General features: G+C 56.0%; 1 protein-coding gene across 5 annotated transcripts in view; it reads right to left on the bottom strand.

Moving 5' to 3' along the window:
- Window positions 1-1,225: 1,225 nt before the first annotated feature.
- AHNAK2 (AHNAK nucleoprotein 2) overlaps window positions 1,226-19,334 on the bottom strand; it is a 35,385-nt gene continuing 17,276 nt past the window's right edge. For all 5 annotated transcript variants that reach the window (XM_049898286.1, XM_049898289.1, XM_049898288.1 and 2 more), the window contains exons 2-7: window positions 19,130-19,188; window positions 18,939-19,037; window positions 17,378-17,479; window positions 16,451-16,601; window positions 15,916-16,100; window positions 1,226-15,817 (exon numbers count right to left, since the gene is read on the bottom strand). In XM_049898286.1, coding sequence (XP_049754243.1) covers window positions 1,643-15,817; window positions 15,916-16,100; window positions 16,451-16,601; window positions 17,378-17,479; window positions 18,939-19,037; window positions 19,130-19,188 — 14,771 coding nt within the window. In that variant the 3' untranslated portion in view covers window positions 1,226-1,642. The remainder of the gene's footprint in view (window positions 15,818-15,915; window positions 16,101-16,450; window positions 16,602-17,377; window positions 17,480-18,938; window positions 19,038-19,129; window positions 19,189-19,334) is intronic.

Raw genomic sequence — 19,334 nt, forward strand, 5'->3', positions numbered from 1 at the left:
AGAAGGAGGACTGCCGTGGTGGAGAAAGCGTTTGAGGACGGGCACAAGCACCACCAGGGACACAGCCACCCCTTGGGCCACCTGGCCCCTTTGCCATCACCACTCCGCGTCCTTCCCATCACAGCACTGCCTTCTGGTTGTGTGTGTGTGTCTGCGTGTGCGTCTGCGTTGTGCATGTCTCTGTGTATGCATGTGCGTGTGTCTGTGTGTGTCTGCCTATGTGTGTCTGTGTGTGCGTGTATCTGTGTGCATGTCTGTGTGTCTGCCTTGTGTGTCTGTGTGTACATGTCTGTGTTTGCATGTGAGTGTCTGCATGTGTGTATGTGTCTCTGTGTGCATGTCTCTGTGTGTCTGTCTTTGTGTACATGTCTCTGTGTGCCTGCGTATGTCTGTGTGTGCATGTCTGTCTGCGTGTGCATGTCTCTGTGTGTGTCTGCGTGTGTACCTACGTGTGTGAGCGTGTCTGTGTGTCTGTGTGTGCACGTCTCTGTGTGTCTACGTGTCTGTATGTGCATGTCTGTGTGTGCATGTCAGTGTGTGCATGTCTCTGTGTGTGCATTCTGCGTGTGTGTCTGTGTGTATCTGTGTGTTTGTGTGTGCATGTCTGCATGTGTGTCTCTGTGTATGCATGTCTGTATGTATCTGCGTGTGTCTGCCTAATAAATGTCTTCTAGATGAACAACGGCTGTGGAACGACCACTCTAAGATCCACCCTGGACCATTTTCTAGAGCAGCTTTGTAGAAGCTCTGGATGGGGGCGGTTCGTGGCGGGAATGCAAGGACAGAGAGGGCTCGACAGCTGCTCGTGGGGTGCACGCTGCCTTCATCCCCTCCTCCTGGAGCAGCCAGCCAAGCCCGTTATGCAGGCTGGCTGCGTCACGTCCATCAAAGGCTCAGGGGCTGCAGGGTGGGCTGTGCCTCCAGAGAGAAGAGTCACTCCCAGACCCTGGCGGCACCTCAGGACAGCCCAGTGTCACCAGGTCTGTCACCCGGCTGCCCCACACATGTGCACCACCACACAGATCATCACCAAGCCTGCCTCAGCAAGGACATTCAACAAAGGAATTAGATCATGTAAATGAGGAGGCAAAGGGATCTCCTGAAATAACGAAACTGTGTTCACCAGGAAGCGGCAGGGCAGATTACACCCCAAACCACATCTACACCCACACCATTACAAACCTTCCCACAAAGGAACAGGCATCAAACTCTCATGAAAGTGTGGGCATGTCTTTTGGACTTTATTTAGCAAAGACCTCTTCCCCAGCTGTGCTTCCAAGAGCAACATTACACTGTGGACTCTGGAGTCTTGTGGGGAGTCAGAGCGCCTCCCTTGCTTGCAAGGCTTTTGGGGAGCTAGGTACATTTGGGGTCCCATTTCAGGAGGACAATGTGATGGTTCCACCGACATTCTCATCATTTCTCCTCCGTTCTTAGTCCTATGAACGGAGGCAGAAGGGAAGTGTTGTCAGGGTGGGGTGTGCCATACAGGTGCACAAGCTGTTTTCGGGCTTCCTCTGCGGCTGCCTTCAGCTAAGAATCCCACCGCTGGGCCCTCACTTGGTGGCAGGCCTGGGAGCAGACTCACCGCTGGCTTCTTCCTCCCGCTCCGGCGGGATCGGCTCCGTTCTTGCTGCAGGCTTCAGCTCCCTCTGGCATGCGAGGCCTCTGCCAGCCCACCTTCTTCCTTGTCTTCAGGGGAGAAGCTTTCACGTGCATCAAAAAAGTCCACTCCCTCTTCCTGGAGACTTTGGTCTGCATGCTCTGCTTCGTCTTTGGCACTTTTACTCTTCTTGGTAGGAGAAGAGGAGAAGCCTAATCTGGGAAATCGAAACCAGCCCTCCTTCTCCTGTTTTTCAGGCAGCTCTGCCCCTGGTGGCGCCTCAGGCTGCGTTGGAATGGGAGGTCTTTGGACATCATCTTTGGGATCGGAACTCTTCTCATCGGCGGAAGAAGAAAACCCAATGTTCGGAAGCCAAAACCGGAACAGACCAGAAGGCTTTTTACTCGCTGACTTCTCCTCTTGGCCCCCTTCTTCATCTGCCGACAGGGCGGCCACCTCTGGGCTGTCCTCAGATGGGAACTCGAGAATTTCCGCTGGCTCCTCATCGGAACAGCTGTCGGCACCCTGCTGGCTGACGTGAGCTTCGGACAGGCGTGCTTGTGGTCTCAGCACACTGACACTGGAAGAGATGATCTCAAATGGTTCTCCAGTGTCGGGCTGCAGGTCTGCAGAAACAGGGTCCACGTCCGGGGTGGCTTGCTTGGAGGCCTCTTCTGAGCCCTCTCCCACCTGAGAGCCGTGAATGGTCACGTGCACTCTAGCCTGTGTATGGGGCTCTGGGATTTTCGCCTTTAGCAAGGAAAATCCGTAAGAAGGTGTTTGGATCTCAGATGCGGGGACCTTTGACTCCCGCACAATCTGAGCAGAGAAGTCCTTGGGCTCTGACCACTCAGTGGATGCTGGCGTCACCCCGCTGTGCGCGGTAAATGCCTGGCCTTCTACCTGAGCACCCTGTGTGTGCACCCTAACCCTGGAGATGGGGGATGCTTCTAAGGAGTGAGTTTCATCTCCAGGCTGCTCTGTGGGGACCCTGGGGCCAGCCCTCAGGATGCTGGCGCTCCACGCATCAAGGCTTTCTCCTTGCAAGGCCCCCTCAGTGCCTGTCCCCAGGCATGGTACTTCTCTCACAGAGGGGACAAAGATGTCAGCGTCTGTGCTGGGGACACGGAAAGCAAACCGCGGTGCCTTCAACTTGGGAAACATGACGGTGACCACGGAATCCTCCCAGAGCCGGTCCATCTGAATGATGGAAACCTGGGCCGGCATCTCAGTCTGCGAAGTCTTCAGTTTCAAAGGCCCTTCAGCGTGGGCAAGCTGGATTTCTGCTCGTTCTTTCACACTGGTAGGGCTCTGGCCTTCAGGTCCTGGAGGAGCAGTCTCGCCTGTCTCCCCTGGGGGAGCCTGACCCTCTGGCAGTCTCCCACCAGGCATCTGGAGGGGAAGGGAACCTTCACCAGGATGGACCCTGGCCTCAGGAGCAGAGAGATCAGCCTCAGCTGCTCCGGCAGTGGGGAGGGACAGACTCAAGCCTGGGCCCTGGATATTGTGTTTCAGGACATTTGCGTACAACTCGGTCTTGGAGGCCATCCCATCTACCTCGGCATCTGCGGGCTTTGGGGACACAGCTGCCTCCACTGTCAACCCATGGACATGGGCCCCCTGAGTCTGCACTCCAGCTGTTGTGTCCCCACCTTGAGGTCCGGGGCCCTGAGCCTCGGCTGCTGTTGTCTCACCCTTCTTGGTGGACGTGCGTTGGAAGCCAGGCAAGTGGAACTTGGGCACTCTGAACCAGCCATCTTTCGAGCCCACTGGCACCCCAGTGGCCTCAGTGTCCCCCTTGAGACTCTCCACTCTGCAGGTGTCGGCGCCCGGTGGTGCACTGGGTGGCGGGAGCGCCTGTCCCATTGTGGGGGCCATGCCTTCCCCATGGGGTGAATGCGCTTGGCTGTCCTTGAGCCCCACACTGCTCTCCTGAAGAGATGGATCATGCTCAGGAAGAGGAGTGGCGGCCTCCACCCAGCTCACCTGCACCACGGCCTTGGAGGGTCCACGCATGGGTTTGGTGAGGCCCAAAGTGGGGTCCCAGGCCTCTCCGTCCAGGGCCCCGCCAGCCGCACCCTCATCGTGGATGGTCCTGCCTGTGGCTGCCTCGGGGCCAGAAATACAAGGCTGGAACTCCTCCTGGCGCGCGCTGGGCCCACCCTTTGCACCCTTTCCCTTGGAGAACGGGAGCTTTGGCATGGCAAAGCTCGACTTTCTCATCCTCCCCTTCAGGCTGTCTTTCTCGGGGGGCAGATCTGCATCCACTTCCACCTGTGGCACGTGAATCCCAGTCGAGTCGCCAGGCTGATCCAGGTCTAAACTCAGGCCGAGCTCTGCGTCTGCAGAGCTGCACTCGGGGTCTCCTTGCAGCCCTGCCTCCTTCTTGGGAGACCAGCGTAGTGACGGTAGCTTGAACCTGGGCGTTTTGAAGGAACTCCCCTTTCCTTCATGCTCAGTGTCATCAGGGGGTGCTTCTCCCAGCACCACAGCTGCTGTGTCATCAGAGCCAGAGTGGCCCTCCAGCCCCATGCAGACGGGGGTATCAGCTGATGGAAGAACAGTGCAGGGCAGTGGGGACGCCTCGATTTTCTCAGCTACAGAGCCCCCGCCCTCAGGAACAGCTGCTGTGAGGACTGAAAACCCAAACTTTGGTTTATGGAATTTAGGAAAAGTCACCCTTCCGTAGGTGGCAGGAGCCAGGGGGCCCCCAGGGCCTGGGAGAGTTTCTGTCAAGGACTCTGGGGCTCTGTCATGGGGCTGCAACTCAACTAAGCCTTCATGGCTGAGGAGGGGTGTGTCAGTATGTGACACAGGAATTGTATCCAGAGGAAGCTCAGCATGCACAGTGGCCACAGGGAGCATCACCTGATACTTTGTTAGGGTGATGCCCTGGCTGGAAGGGAGGACGGAGGATTCCTCACGCGGAACATGGAGATCGAGCTTGGCTGATGGAAAACCAGCCAAGCCCACCTTGGGGACTGGCAGGGACCATGCACCACTGTCCACAACCTCCTCCTGGGACAGACCAGCTGTGACATCAGGGGGCGTGGCAGAGACATGCAGAGGAGGAGGTACCCCAGAATCCTGGTCGAGGGCAACATGGTCTTTAGAGGACTTCAAGTGCAGAAAGAAGCCTTTGGACACTTTGAAGTGAGGTTTCTTCACTTTGCTTTTCTCTCCATCTTTCCCAACTGGCAGTGCCATGGCCACATCCACACTGGGTTCAGGAACATCAGGACCAGAGGTACTGAGACCCAGGTCCATGGTGGCTGTGGAGACTGTCAACTCGGGACATTTGACACTTCCTGCAACCTCAGACGAGCCCATGGAAACCCTGCTGGATGACTTCCCAAATGAAGCCATGCTCAGGTGTCGTGGCGTTTGGAACCTACCATCCTTGACCACCATGTCCTTGTCTCCCCAGGACACATCACCCTCCACCATGGTATCTTGTGTCTGGATGTCCAACTCGACACTGGGCAGAGACACCTCCATGTCTGGGGTGGCCTTCTCCCCCTTAAGGTCTTTTATATCCACCGTGGAGCCTTTCAGGGCCACCTGCGTGGCCACGAAGTCCACTTTAGTCATCTCAACGCTGGGCATCTGGAACTTAGGCAGGTGCCCTTTGAATTCTTCTCCCACGGCCTGTCCTTTGAGCTCTCCCTTTGGCAGCTGGCCCTTGGGGAGATTCACATCCACCTCACCACCCTTCACTTCCACTTCAGCAGATGAGAGTTGAATGCTGACATCACCAGTCTTGACTTCTCCCTCGAAGGAAGGAAGGGACACGTCCACCTGTGCCTCTGGCAGAGACACATCCACTGATGCTTCGATGGACTTGCTTGACGCAGATATGCCAAAGGATGGCATCTTGAAGGAGGGCATTTTGAACTTGCTGTCCTTGGTCTTGACTTCCTCGTCTCCCAGCTTTACGTCTCCCTCCAACTTCATGCCCTCCAGGGATACCCTGGGAGCCAGGGCATCCACCCTGACCTTGGGCAGTGGGGCTTCTGCCCCGGGGAGGCTGATGTCCACCTTGGTGCCCTTCAGGTCAACCTTGGACATCTTGATGTCAGGCATCGGGGCCTTGGGCATGTGCCCTTTGATTGTAGCCCCTTCAGATTTGCCCTTTAGCTCTCCAGCTGCTACCTCCACCTCTGGGAGAGACATGTCCTGCTCAGCTCCAGGTAGGGTGATGTCAGCAGATGGCACTGTGATGCTCCCCTTGGCAGGAGGGATCTCTACTTCCAGGGAGGGCAGGGATGACTCCACACCAACTTTGAGCCCTGGCAAGTCCACAGAGGTTCCCAAGTCTTTGCTCGGAGCCAACACCCCAAAGGACGGCATTTTGAACTTGGGCATCTTGAACTTGCTGTCTTTCACAACTAATTGTTTGTCTCCCAGGGACATGTCACCCTCCACCTTGGTGCCTGGCACCTGGCTGTCCACCTTCACACTTGGCAGGGATACATCCACATCATGGGTGGCCACTTCCCTCTTAAGGTCTTTCAAGTCAACTTTGGGGCCCTTCAGGTCCACTTTGGGTTCTTTGATATCCACCTGAGGGGCTTTAAAGTCCACCTTGGGCATCGTGGCCCTGGGCATCTGGAACTTGGGCATGTGCCCTTTGATACCACTTCCAACAGCCTCTCCCGTGAGCTCTCCTTTGGACAGCTGGCCCTCTGGGACCTTAATGCCCATATCGCTACCCTTCACTTCCACTTCGGCAGATGGAAGTTGAATGCTGAGGTCACCAGTCTTGATTTCTCCCTCAATCGAGGGAAGGGACATGCCCACTTGTGCCTCCGGCAGAGACATGTCCACGGAGGCCTCAATGGGCTTGCTTGGCCTAGATACACCAAAGGATGGCATCTTGAAAGAGGGCATTTTGAATTTGCCGTCCTTGGTCTTGACATTCTTGTCTTCCATCTTGACCTCTTCCTCTACCTTCTTGCCCTCCAAGGAGATCCCGGGAGCCGGGGTATCAACCTCAACCTTGGGCAGCAACACATCCACTTCAGGAGGGCTGATGTCCACCTTGGGGCCCTTCAGGTCCACCTTGGGCATCTTGATGTCTGGCATCTGGACCTTGGGCAGGTGCCCTTTGATCCTTGCCCCCTCAGTTATGCCCTGCAGCTCTCCAGCAGCCACCTCCACCTCTGGGAGGGACGCGTCCCGCTCAGCCTTTGGTAGGGCAATATCAGCAGATGGCACTGGGATACTCCCCTCAGTGGGTGCGATCTCTACTCCCAGGGAGGGCAGGGATGACTCTGCACCAATTTTGGGCCCTGACAAGTCCACAGAAGTTCCCAAGTCCTTCCTTGGAGCCAACACCCCGAAGGACGGCATCTTAAACTTGAGCATCTTTAACTTGCTGTCTTTGGTGGCCAAGTCTTTGTCTCCCAGGGACACATTACCCTCTATCTTGGCACCTGGCACCTGGATGTCCACCTCCACACTTGGCGGAGCCATCTCCACATCTGTGTTTTCCACCTCCCCCTTGAGACCTTTCATGTCCAATTTGGGCCCCTTCAGGTCCACTTTGGGGCCCTTGGTGTCCACCTTAGGGGCCTTGAAGTCCACTTTGGGTATCTTGACACTGGGTATATGGAACTTAGGCAGGTGCCCTTTGAGTCCATCTCCCATGGCCTGTCCTGAAAGCTCTCCCTGGGGCAGCTGGCCCTCAGACAACTGTCCTTCAGGGAGCTTCATGCCCACTTCACCATCCTTCACTTCCACATCAGCAGATGGGAGCTGAATGCTGAGGTTGCCAGTCTTGACTTCTTCCTTAGGAGAGGGGAGGGACAGGTCCACCTGTGCCTCCTGCAGAGATATGTCCACTGATGCCTCAATTGACTTGCTTGGTAAAGACACACCAAAGGATGGCATCTTGAACCTGCTGTCCTTCACAACTAAGTGTTTCTCTCCCAGGGACACATCATCCTCCACCTTGGTACCCGGCACCTGGATGTCCATCTCCACACTTGGCAGGGACTTGTCCACATCAGGGGTGGCCACCTCCCCCTTAAGGGCTTTCAAGTCCTCTTTGGGGCCCTTCAGGTCCACTTTGGGGCCCTTGACTTCCACCTGAGGACCTTTGAGGTCCACTTTGGGCAGGGTGACGCTGGGCATCTGGAATTTGGGCATGTGCCCTTTGAGACCACTTCCAACAGCCTGTCCCGTGAGCTCTCCTTTGGACAGCTGGTCTTCAGGGACCTTAACACCCACCTTGCCACCCTTCACTGCCACGTCAGCAGAGGGAAGTTGAATACTGAAGTCACCGGTCTTGATTTCTCCCTCAGTCGAGGGAAGGGACACGTCCACCTGTGCCTCTGGCAGAGACAGATCCACCAAGGCCTCAGTGGACTTGCTTGGCGTAGACACACCAAAAGATGGCATCTTGATAGAGGACATTTTGAGCTTGCTGTCCTTGGTCTTGATGTCCTTGTCTTCCATCTTGATGCCTCCTTCCACCGTCACTCCCTCCATGGAAATACCAGGAGTTGGGGCATCCACCTCAACCTTGGACAGCAACACGTCCACTTCTGGGAGGCTGACATCCACCTTGGGGCCCTTCAGGTCCACTTTGGGCATCTTTATGTTGGGCATCTGCACCTTGGGCAGGTGTCCTTTGATCCTTGTCCCTTCAGTTTTGCCCTTCAGCTCTGCAGCAACCATCTCCATCTGTGGGAGAGACACATCCAGCTCAGCCCTTGGTAGGCTGATGTCAGCAGATGGCACTGGGATGCTTCCCTCAGTGGGTGCAATCTCTACTCCCAGGCAGGGCAGAGACGACTCCCCATACATTCTGGGCCCTGGCAAGTCCACGGAGGTTCCCAAGCCCTTGCTCGGAGCTGATACCCCGAAGGATGGCATCTTGAATTTGGGCATCTTGATCTTGCTATCTTTGGTAGCCAAGTCTTTGTCTCCCAGGGACACATCCTTTTCCGGTGCCTGGGTGTCTACCTCCATGCTCGGCAGGGACATCTGCAAATCTGTTGTGGCCACCTCCCCTTTGAGGCCTTTCATGTCCATTTTGGGGCCTTTCAGGTCCGCTTTGGGGCCCTTGATGTCCACATGAAGGGTCTTGACGTCCACTTGGGGCATCTTGATGTCGGGCACCTGGAACTTAGTCTGGTGTCCTTTGAGTCCGGTTGCCACAGACTGTCCTGAGAGGTCTCTCTCTGGCAGCTGGTCCTTGGGGAGTTTCATGCCCAGCTCACCACCCTTTCCTTCCTTGCCAGCAGATAGGACTTGAATGCTAAGGTCACTGGTCTTGACTTCTCCCTCCAAGGAGTGGAGGGACACGTCCACTTTTGCCTCTGCCATAGACACATCCGCTGATGGTTCCATTGACTTGCTGGAGGCAGACACACCAAAGGATGGCATCTTGATGGAGGGCATTTTGAACTTGCTTTCCTTGGCCTTGAAACCCTTGTCTTCCATCTTGGCATCTCCTTCCACTTTCACTCCCTCCATGGAGATCCCGGGAGCCAGGGCATCCACATCAACCTTGGGCGGCAACATGTCCACTTCTGGGAGGCTGATGTCCACCATGGGGCACTTCAGGTCCACCTTGGGCATCTTGATGTCGGGCATCTGGACCTTGGGCAGGTGCCCTTTGGTCCTTGCCCCTGCAGTTTTGCCTTTCAGCTCTCCAGTAGCCACCTCCACCTCTGGGAGGGACACGTCCAGCTTAGTCCCTGGTAGGAAGATGTCAGCAGATGACACCGGGATGCTCCCCTCAGCAGGTGTGATCTCTACTCCAAGGGAGGGCAAGGATGACTCAGCTCTCATACTGGGCCCTGGCAAGTCCACGGAGGTTTCCAAGTCTTTCCTTGGAGACGACAGCCCAAAGGATGGCATCTTGAACTTGCTGTCTTTGACAACTATGTCTTTGTCTCCCAGGGACACATCACCCTCCACTGTGGCCCATGGTACCTGGATGTCCACTTCCATGCCTGGCAGGGACATGTCCACATCAGGGGTGGCCACCTCCTCCTTAAGGGCCTTCAAGTCCACTTTGGGGCACTTCAGATCCAGTACGGGTTCCTTGATGTCCACCTGAGGGGCTTTGAAGTCCGCTTTGGGCATCGTAACACTGGGCATCTGGAACTTGGGCAGGTGCCCTTTGAGACCACTTCCAACGGCCTCTCCTTTGGACAGCTGGCCCTCAGGGAACTTAATGCCCACCTTGTCACTCTTCACTTCCATATCGGCAGACAGGAGTTGAATGCTGAGGTCACCCATCTTGACTTCTTCCTCCTCAATGGAGGGAACGGACACATCCACCCGTGCCTCAGGCAGAGACATGTCCACGGAGGCCTCAGTGGATTTGCCTGGTACAGACACACCAAAGGATGGCATCTTGAAAGAGGGCAGTTTGAACTTGCTGTCCTTGGTCTTGATGTCCTTGACTTCCATGTTGACATCTCCTTCCACCTTCATGCCCTCCATGGAGATCCTGGGAGCCGGGACATCCACCTCAAACTTGGGCAGTGCCATGTCCACTTCAGGGAGGTCGATGTCCATCTTGGGGCCCTTCAGATCCACCTTGGGCATCTTGATGTCTGGCATCTGGACCTTGGGCAGGTGCCCTTTGATCCTTGCCCCTTCAGTTTTACCCTTCGGCTCTCCAGCAACCACCTCCACCTCTGGGAAGGACACGTCCAGCTCAGCCCCTGGTAGGGCAACGTCAGAAGATGGCACTGGGATGCTCCCTTCAGTGGGTCCGATCTCTACTCCCATGGAGGGCAGAGATGAGTCCATACCCACTTTGAGCCCTGACAAGTCCACGGAGGTTCCCAAGTCCTTGCTCGGAGCTGACATCCCGAAGGATGGCATCTTAAATTTGGGCATCTTGAACTTGCTGTCTTTGGTGGCCAAGTCTTTGTCTCCCAGGGTCACATCATCTTCTGGTGTCTGGTTGTCCACCTCCATGCTAGGCAGGGACATCTGCACATCTGTTGTGGCCACCTCCCCCTTGAGGCCTTTCACGTCCATCTTGTAGCCCTTTAGTTCCACTTTTGGCCCCTTGATGTCTACATGGGGTGCTTTGAAGTCCGCTTTGAGCATCCTTATGTCAGAGATCTGGGACTTGGGCTGGTGTCTTTTGAGTCCAGCTCCCAAGGCCTGTCCTGCGAGGTCTCCCTCAAGCAGCTGGCCCTTGGAGAGCTTCACGCCCACCTTGCCACCCTTTCCTTCCTTGTCTGAAGATGGGACTTGAATGCTGAGGTGGCTGGTCTTGACTTCTCCTTCCAAGGAGGGGAGGGACACGTCCACTTTTGCCTCTGGCAGAGACAAGTCCACTGATGCTTCCATTGACTTGGTTTGGGCAGACACGCTAAAGGATGGCAACTTGAAAGAGGGCAGTTTGAACTTGCCATCCTTGGCCTTGATATCCTTGTCTTCCATCTTGACATCTCCTTCCAGCTTCATGCCCTCCATGGAGATCTCAGGAGCCGGGGCATCAACCTCAACCTTGGGAAACGACATGTCCACTTCTGGAAGGCTGATGTCCACCTTGGGGCCCTTCCCGTCCACCTTGGGCATCTCGATGTCAGGCATCTGGGCCTTGGGCAGGTGCCCTTTGATCCTTGCCCCTTCAGTTTTGCCTTTCAGCTCTCCAGCAGCCACCTCCACCTCTGGGAGGGACACGTCCATCTCAGCCCCTGGTAGCATGATATTAGCAGATGGTACTGGGATGCTCGCCTCAGTGGGTGGGATCTCTCCTCCCAGGGAGGTCAGGGATGACTCCACACCCACTTTGGGCTCTGGCAAGTCCACAGAGGTTCCCAAGTTCTTTCTTGGAGCTGACACCCTGAAGGTTGGCATCTTGAACTTAGGCATCTTGAACTTGCTCTCTTTAGTAGCTAAGTCTTTGCTTCCCAGGGACACATCACCCTCCGTCTTGGCACGCTGCACCTGGATGTCCACGTCCACAGTTGGCAGAGCCACCTCCGTGTCTGTGTTTTCTACCTCCCCCTTGAAACCCTTCATGTCCAATTTTGGCCCCTTCGGTTCCACTTTGGGGCCCTTGATGTCCACCTGAGGGGCCTTGAAGTCCACTTTGGGCATCTTGACGCCGGGTATCTGGAATTTGGGCAGGTGCCCTTTGAGTTCGTCTCCCACACCCTGTGCTGTGAGCTCTCCCTGGGACAGCTGGCCCTCAGGCACCTGTCTTTCGGGGGGCTTCATGCCCACTTCACCATCCTTCACTTCCATGTCGGCAGATGGGAGCTGAATGCTGAGGTCGCCAGTCTTGACTTCTCCCTTGGAAGAGGGGAGGGACACATCTACCTGTGCCTCTTGTAGAGATATGTCCACTGATGCCTCAATTGACTTGCTTGGTAAAGACACACTAAAGGATGGCATCTTGAACTTGGGCATCTTGAACTTGCTGTCTTTCACAACTAAGTGTCTGTCTCCCACAGACGTGTCACCCTCCACTGTGGTGTCTGGCATCTGGACGTCCACCTCCAAGCTTGGTAAGGACACGTCCACATCAGGGGTGGCCACCTCCTGCTTAAGGGATTTGAAGTCCACTTTGGAACCCTTCAGGTCCACTTTGGTTCCCTTGATATCCACCTGAGGGGCTTTGAAGTCTACTTTGGGCATCGTGATACCGGGCATCTGGAACTTGGGCATGTGCCCTTTGAGACCACTTCCAACAGTCTCTCCCGTGAGCTCTCCTTTGGACAGCTGGCCCTCAGTGAACTTAATGCCCACCTCGCCACCCTTCGCTTCCATGTCGGCAGATGGGAGTTGAATGCTGAGGTCACCAGTCTTGATTTCTCCCTCAGTCGAGGGAAGGGAGACGTCCACTTTTGCCTCTGGCAGAGACACTTCCACTGATGGCTGGATAGACTTGCTTGGAGTAGACACGCCAAAGGATGGCATCTTGAAAGAGGTCATTTTGAACTTGCCGTCTTTGTTCTTGACATCCTTGTCTTCCATCTTGATGCCTCGTTCAACCTTCATGCCCTCCATGGAGATCCCGGGAGCCAGGGCATCCACCTCAACCTTGGGCAGCAAAACATCCACTTCGGGGAGGGTGATGTCCCTCAGTTCCACCTTGGGCACCTTGATGTCTGGTGTCTGGACCTTGGGCAGGTGCCCTTTGATCCTTGCCCCTTCAGTATTGCCTTTCAGGTCTCCAGCAGCCACCTCTACCTCTGGAAGGGACACGTCCAGCTCAGCCCTTGGTAGACTGATGTCAGAAGATGGCATTGGGATGCTCCCCGCAGCGGATGCAGTCTCTACTCCCAGGCAGGGCAGGGCTGACTCCACACCCACTTTGGTCCTTGGCAAGTCCACAGAGGTCCCCAAGTCCTTCCTTGGAGCTGATGCCCCAAAGGATGGCATCTTGAACTTGGGCATCTTGAACTTGCTGTCTTTGGTGGCCAAGTCTTTGTCTCCCAGGGACACGTCACCCTCCACCTTGGCACCTGGGACCTGGATGTCCACCTCCACACTTGGCAGAGCCACCTCCATGTCTGCATTTTCCACCTCCCCCTTGAAATCTTTTATGTCCAATTTGGGACCCTTCAGATCCATTTTGGGGACCTTGGTGTCCCCCTGAGGGGCCTTGAAGTCCACTTTGGGCATCTTGACCCTGGGTATCTGGAACTTAGGCAGGTGCCCTTTGAGTCCGTCTCCCACAGCCTTTCCTGAGAGCTCTCCCTGGGGCAGCTGGCCTTCACGCAACTGTCCTTCAGGGAGCTTCATGCCCACTTCACCATCCTTCACTTCCATGTCAGCAGATGGGAGCTGAATGCTGAGGTCACCAGTCTTGACTTCTTCCTTAGGGGAGGGGAGGGACAGGTCCACCTGTGTTTCCTGCAGAGATATGTCCACTGATGCCTCAATTGACTTGCTTGGTGCAGACATGCCAAAGGATGGCATCTTGAACTTGGGCATCTTGAACTTGCTGTCTTTCACAACTAAGTGTTTGTCTCCTATGGACACGTCACCCTCCACCTTGGTGCCCATTGCCTGGATGTCCACCTCCATGCTTGGCAGGGACACATCCCCAGGCATGTCGCCCTCCACCTTGGTGCCTGGTGCCTGGATGTCCACCTCCACGCTTGACAAGGACACGTCCACATCAGGGGTAGCCATCTCCCCCTTAAGGGCTTTCAAGTCCACTTTGGGACCCTTCAGGTCCACTTTGGGTCCCTTGATGTCCACCTGAGGGGCTTTGAATTCCATTTTGGGCATCTGGAACTTGGGTATATGCCCTTTGAGACTACTTCCAATGGCCTCTCCCGTGACCTCTCCCTCAGGCAGCTGGCCCTCGGGGACCTTAATGCCCACCTCGCCACCCTTCACTTCAATGTCAGTAGATGGGAGTTGAATGCTGAGGTCAGCTGTCTTGATTTCTCCCTCAATCAAGGGAAGGTAGACATCCACTTTTGCCTCTGGCAGAGACACGTCCACTGATGGCTGGATAGACTTGCTTGGAGTAGACATGCCGAAGGATGGCATCTTGAAAGAGGGCATTTTGAACTTGCTGTCCTTGGTCTTGACATCTCCTTCCACCTTCACACCTTCTCCAGAGTACCCAGGAGCCCGAGAGTCCACTGAGACCTTGGGCAGCGACAGGTTCACATCAGGGAGGCTGACGTCCATCTTGGGGCCCTTCAGGTCCACCTTTGGCATCTTGGTTCCTGGAATCTGGACCATAGGCATGTTCCCTTTTAGCTCAGCTCCCTCGTCTTGGACCCTGGCGTCTCCCACTGACACCTCTCCCTCTGTCATTTTCATGCTGATGGCCTCTCTACTCGTGTCCACTTTCCTTGCTGGCAGCTGTGCCTTCACTTCCACAGCTTGGATGTTTCCCTCCAGGGAGGGCAGGGATGCTTCCACATCAACCTTGGGCAAGGACACATCCACAGAGGATGCCACTTCTCTGCTGGGGGCTGACACCCCGAAGGACGGCATCTTGAACTTGGGCATCTTGAACTTGCTGTCTTTGACGACCACATCCTTGTCTGCCAGGGACACATCACCTTCCAGGCTCACACCATCTGCTCTGCCTCCTGGTAGTTTTATGGATGTTCTTCGTTGTTTGTCGTCATGTTTGTGTTCTGTTTCCAGTCTACTGGCTTTCTCTTGTGGCCTTTCTGTCCCAGCTGTGACCTGGCTGCCTCTAGCTTCTTGTGGATGTTTTGCCCCAGGTGTTTTTGGTTCCTTGCTGGGTGACCATCCAAATGAGGGCATTTTGAACTTGGGCATTTTTAGCTTTCCCTCGATGCCCTCCACATCTTTTTCTTCGGCCCCGACTATTCCTCCAGCCTGCTCTGCTCTCTGCCCCTGTCTTCTCTGATCCCCGTGTTCTGGCAAGCCCTCCTGGGGTGTTCTGGCCCCCAGGCTCTCTTCTTCCCCCTCCACTTCCACCCTGGGCCCAGGCCCCTCTCCGGAGAGCCTTCCTGGCCATGGCCCCAGCTGGGGTTCAGAGATGCCTGTCTCTGCATCCAGCACTTTTTGTTTGGAGACCCCAAAACGGGGTGTCTGCAAATGGGGGATGCGGACCCGGATTTCTGGTGGGCTGCTCTGTGTGCCACTGGCCACAGTGGCATCTTGCAAACACAGTTTAGCGATCCCGACTTCTAGTCCCCGCACTGCATCCCCATTTCCCTCCAAGGCCTGCTCGGGGGCAGGGCCACCCCTGGGGCCCATCTGCCCATCTGCTTCCTCTTGGGCTCTGTCCTCCTTGGTCTTCTTTCTGAGTCTGGCCTCAGGGCCTGACACCTCTTCTGGCAGTCGCTCCCCAAAGCCGCTGGGCTCCGTGCTCAGCGAGACCCCTGTGTCCAGGGTTTCTGCCTCCTCTAGGACTCCTGGAACTGGCTCCCCCTGGGCCCCTTTGCCTGGGCGCCCCGAGCCCGTCCGGAACCGCAGGCTCAGGAACTTCCTCGTGCGCCGGCCACCCTGCAACTCCTGCTCCTCCCCTGGAAGCTGGGCCTCCGTGTCTGTGCTCGTGGGGGACACGTCAGGGGCACCCCGCTCGTAGGCCTCCGAGGAGCTGTGTGACCGCCGGGGCCCCTGCAGATACCTGGGCCTCATTGTTTGGAATTTTGGCCAGGAGAGCCTCTCCTTCTGGGGTCGCCGACCGCGTCCCTCCCTGGCCTTGGGAAGGAGACTGTCTTGGTCCCCACCTCCTTCCAGTGTCTTTATGGGGCTCTCTGTACACCCATCGGCGACCTCCTTGTCCTGAAAGACAAGACAGGCAGGTCGTGGGTGCCCGTACCTGAAGACAGAGGCCTGGGCTGCGGACCCCATCCCAGCCTCGGCCACCGAGCTTGCCTCACCTGCTTCTCGGGTCCCTTTGGGCCGTGCTGAGCACCACTGTGGGCCCCCTCCTCATCCTCTCTGTCTGGAAGTTTCCGTTTGATTCTGAACTGCACCTTGTATGGCTCTGAGTACTGAAGGATTTTGAGAGCATCTTCATATTTGATGTTGTCAAAGAATATGGTCGTACTGAGTAGCTGGTCCCCTGGACAAGGAGAGAGCTGCCCTCAGGCCTCTATCCCCCTCGGGCCTCCGTCCCCCTGCCCCCCAGTCTCAGGCCGCTGGAAGAAAGGGTCTGCAGGAAGGGGTGCATGAAAGAGAAGGGGGGCTCCTCCCAGTGTGGGCCAGCTCCATTTAATTTCTGGGCAACAAGAGAACGCAAGGTGGGGAGTACAGGGTGGGAGGAATGACCCCATTTCACAGGTAAGAACATTGGGGCACAGCAGGTGGGACTCCAGCCTGGAAGGGCCTGAGGGGAGGCTTGGTGTGGTCCCCATTCCTCTGCAGGTCCCTCCTGGGGAGTGATGGGGACCCCAGGATGGGCAGGCACAGTACCTTCTCTCAAACTGAAGAGCTTGGCAGCCGAGGACTCCTTCAGCACTTGCTTGACAAAGATCCCCTGGTCCCCACCACCAGTGACGCTGTAGCCGCTGGCTCCAACCTCCACCTCGGTCTTCAGTGTCACTTCTGTCACCCCCTGCATGGACTGGAGCAGAAGCACACGGTGGCTCCCACACCTCCCCTGAGGACAGGGGCCCTGCCATCTGACCAGTCTCCCTTGGGGGACACCAGTTGCGGGCAATCTCAGGTAGGAGCTGCTTCTTCTTGCCCCCACCAGGCCTAAGGAGCAGCCTGACCACTGGCCACAGGACTTGAGCACAGGAGGCCAGCGCCTTCCTTCATGGCTCTTTGCTCACTGTCCCCAAACGCTTGAAGCACCAGTTCCATACTGGGTGCCTGGTGCCCAACCAGACAGGACGTGAACCCGGAGGGTGTGTGTGCTGAACAAGCGCACCAGGTGACCTCAGTATGTATGGAGCAGCTTTGGCGTCAGGGCAGGCACCAGGGAAACAGAGCAGCTGCCTGGGAGATGACAGCCTTATTGCTGGATATGCGGCAGGTCCTAGCACCTTGTGTGGCCTTAGGTTCTGAGAGCACCTCACCCCTTAGCACAGCAGCGGGCACCAGTACCATCCCCACCATGTAGACGAGAAAACTGAGGGCCACACTCCCAGGTGCACCTGACCAGGAGTCTGGGCTCTGAACCTCTTGGTAGAAATATCATGGAGAGAAGGATCTCAGAGAAAGTCAGACTGCCACCCTCCTGGGGTCCCTACCCCTAGCCCGACAAGGGGCCCAATACCCTTCCCCAGGGCACCCTCTGTCAGCCTCCTGGACGCTTTCCCTCCCCCTGATCCACCAGCCCCTGTGGATGGAGGTCTGTGGGTGCTCCTCCCTGATGCCCAGCTCCCCAACACCCACCTCTGGACGACTCATCCTGGAGAAAGTTCGGGAGTCTCCTGAGTCCCGCTTCCACCAAGATCTCCGTCTCCCTGAAGAGCCTTGCCTGCCCGGGGTGTCTTCCTGCAGCCATAGACATACGGAGTCACCACCTGCCCAGCAAGGGGAGGCTGGGTGCCAGGGCTAGAGTCCCCAGCTCAGAGACTCCCAGAGCTGCTGCAGGCCACCGTGTGCAGAGGGAGCTCGATCCTCTCACTCAGGAAGAGCAATGCACAGCCCTTGAGCTTCCTGGTGGGCCCCAACCCACAGCCCCCAGCTCCCACACCTTCTGGGAAACCCCTTGGCAATTGGGATCTTGCATGGAGGAAGGAGACACAACCTTGCTTGCTGAAAGTGAAGAGGACTTGAAGCACTTACTAATGAAGATCAAAGACCACAGCCTTCAATATGGATTGCACCTCAACATAAAGACAACAAAAATCCTCACAACTGGACCAATGAGCAACATCATGATAAACGGAACAAAGATTTAAGTTGTCAAGGATTTCAATTTACTTGGATCCACAATCAACACCCATGGAAGCAGCAGTCGAGAAATCGAAAGACACATTGCATTGGGTAAATCTGCTGCAAAGGACCTCTTTAAAGTGTTGAAAAGCAAAGATGTCACCTTGAAGACCAAGGTGCGCCTGACCCAAGCTATAGTATTTTCAATCGCATTGTATGCATGTGAAAGCTGGACGATGAATAAGGAAGACTGAAGAATTGATGCCTTTGAATTGTGTTGGCAAAGAATATTGAATATATGTCAAAAGAATGAACAAATCTGTCTTGGAAGAAGTACAACAAAGTGCTCCTTAGAGGCAAGGATGGCGAGACTGCGTCTCACATATTTCGGACATGTTGTCAGGAGGGATCGTCCCTACAGAAGAACATTATGTTTGGTAAAGTACAGGGTCAGCAGAAAAGAGGAAGGCCCTTAATGAGATGGATTGACACAGTGGCTGCAGCAATGAGCTCAAGCCTAACAACGATTGTAAGGAGGGCACAGCGTTGGTCAGTGTTTCATTCCGTTGTGCATATGGTTGCAATGAGTCGGAACCGACTCGACAGCACCTAACAACAACAACGACATGGAGGGAGGTGAGAAAGAAATTCAGACTGAACCAAAACGAATCCTTTAGTAAACACTCCTCCCCAATCCCTTCCCCCAGCACCTTTTCCAGAGGCAGGTGTGTATGTCACACATGAGTGTGTGCACAGCCACCTGCCTGTCAGCCACAGCCACCACCCTTGCTGCGCCCCTGACACTGCCCCCAGACAAGAGCATGAGGTCCCTTCCCCGGCAGCGCACGCTCCTGAGCTGCAGGGTGGCTCCACCTCCACTGTCTCCTGGCAGCAGAGGAGTCGGGGTGGTCAAATGAGCAGAGCTAAGGCCCAGTGGGCAGCGGGCAGGGCAGGGTGGCTGCACAGACACACGTGTGAGGTGCCTCCACAGGGTGATGCAGGAGGCCATGTAGCCACCTGTGGCCCCTCACGTGGGTTTTCCCACTGCCTGTGGATCTCTGTCCAGCAGCCTTACCCGGAGTCCAAAGCCGGCACCCTCAGCTGCACATTCATAGACAGGTGAGGATCCCTGTGGCTGTGGCCGAATGACCTCGTCCACAGGCCCTTCAGTCACCTGGAAGGAAGGGAGACTCTAGTTACCTGGGCCCAGGAACAGACAGGGGCAGGGCAGGGGAAGGGCGTGCTGCCCCCCCAGGCCTCACTTACAGAGTGGTCCTCTTCAGTTTCTGCATCTGGTTCCTCTGGCTGCAGCTGCCGGCCAGACACTGCAGAGAGAGAGGCTGAGTTAGTGGAAGCAGGCCAGCGGGTGGCCCAGGTGTCGACTTGGAGGTAGGGACCCATGAAGGCGGTGTGGCCCTATGCTGGACAGGTGAGAGATATTAAAGAAGACCTCAATCAATGGAAGAACATA

This window comes from Elephas maximus, chromosome 10 (assembly GCF_024166365.1).
Source record: "Elephas maximus indicus isolate mEleMax1 chromosome 10, mEleMax1 primary haplotype, whole genome shotgun sequence".
Classification (NCBI taxonomy): Eukaryota; Metazoa; Chordata; class Mammalia; order Proboscidea; family Elephantidae; genus Elephas; species Elephas maximus.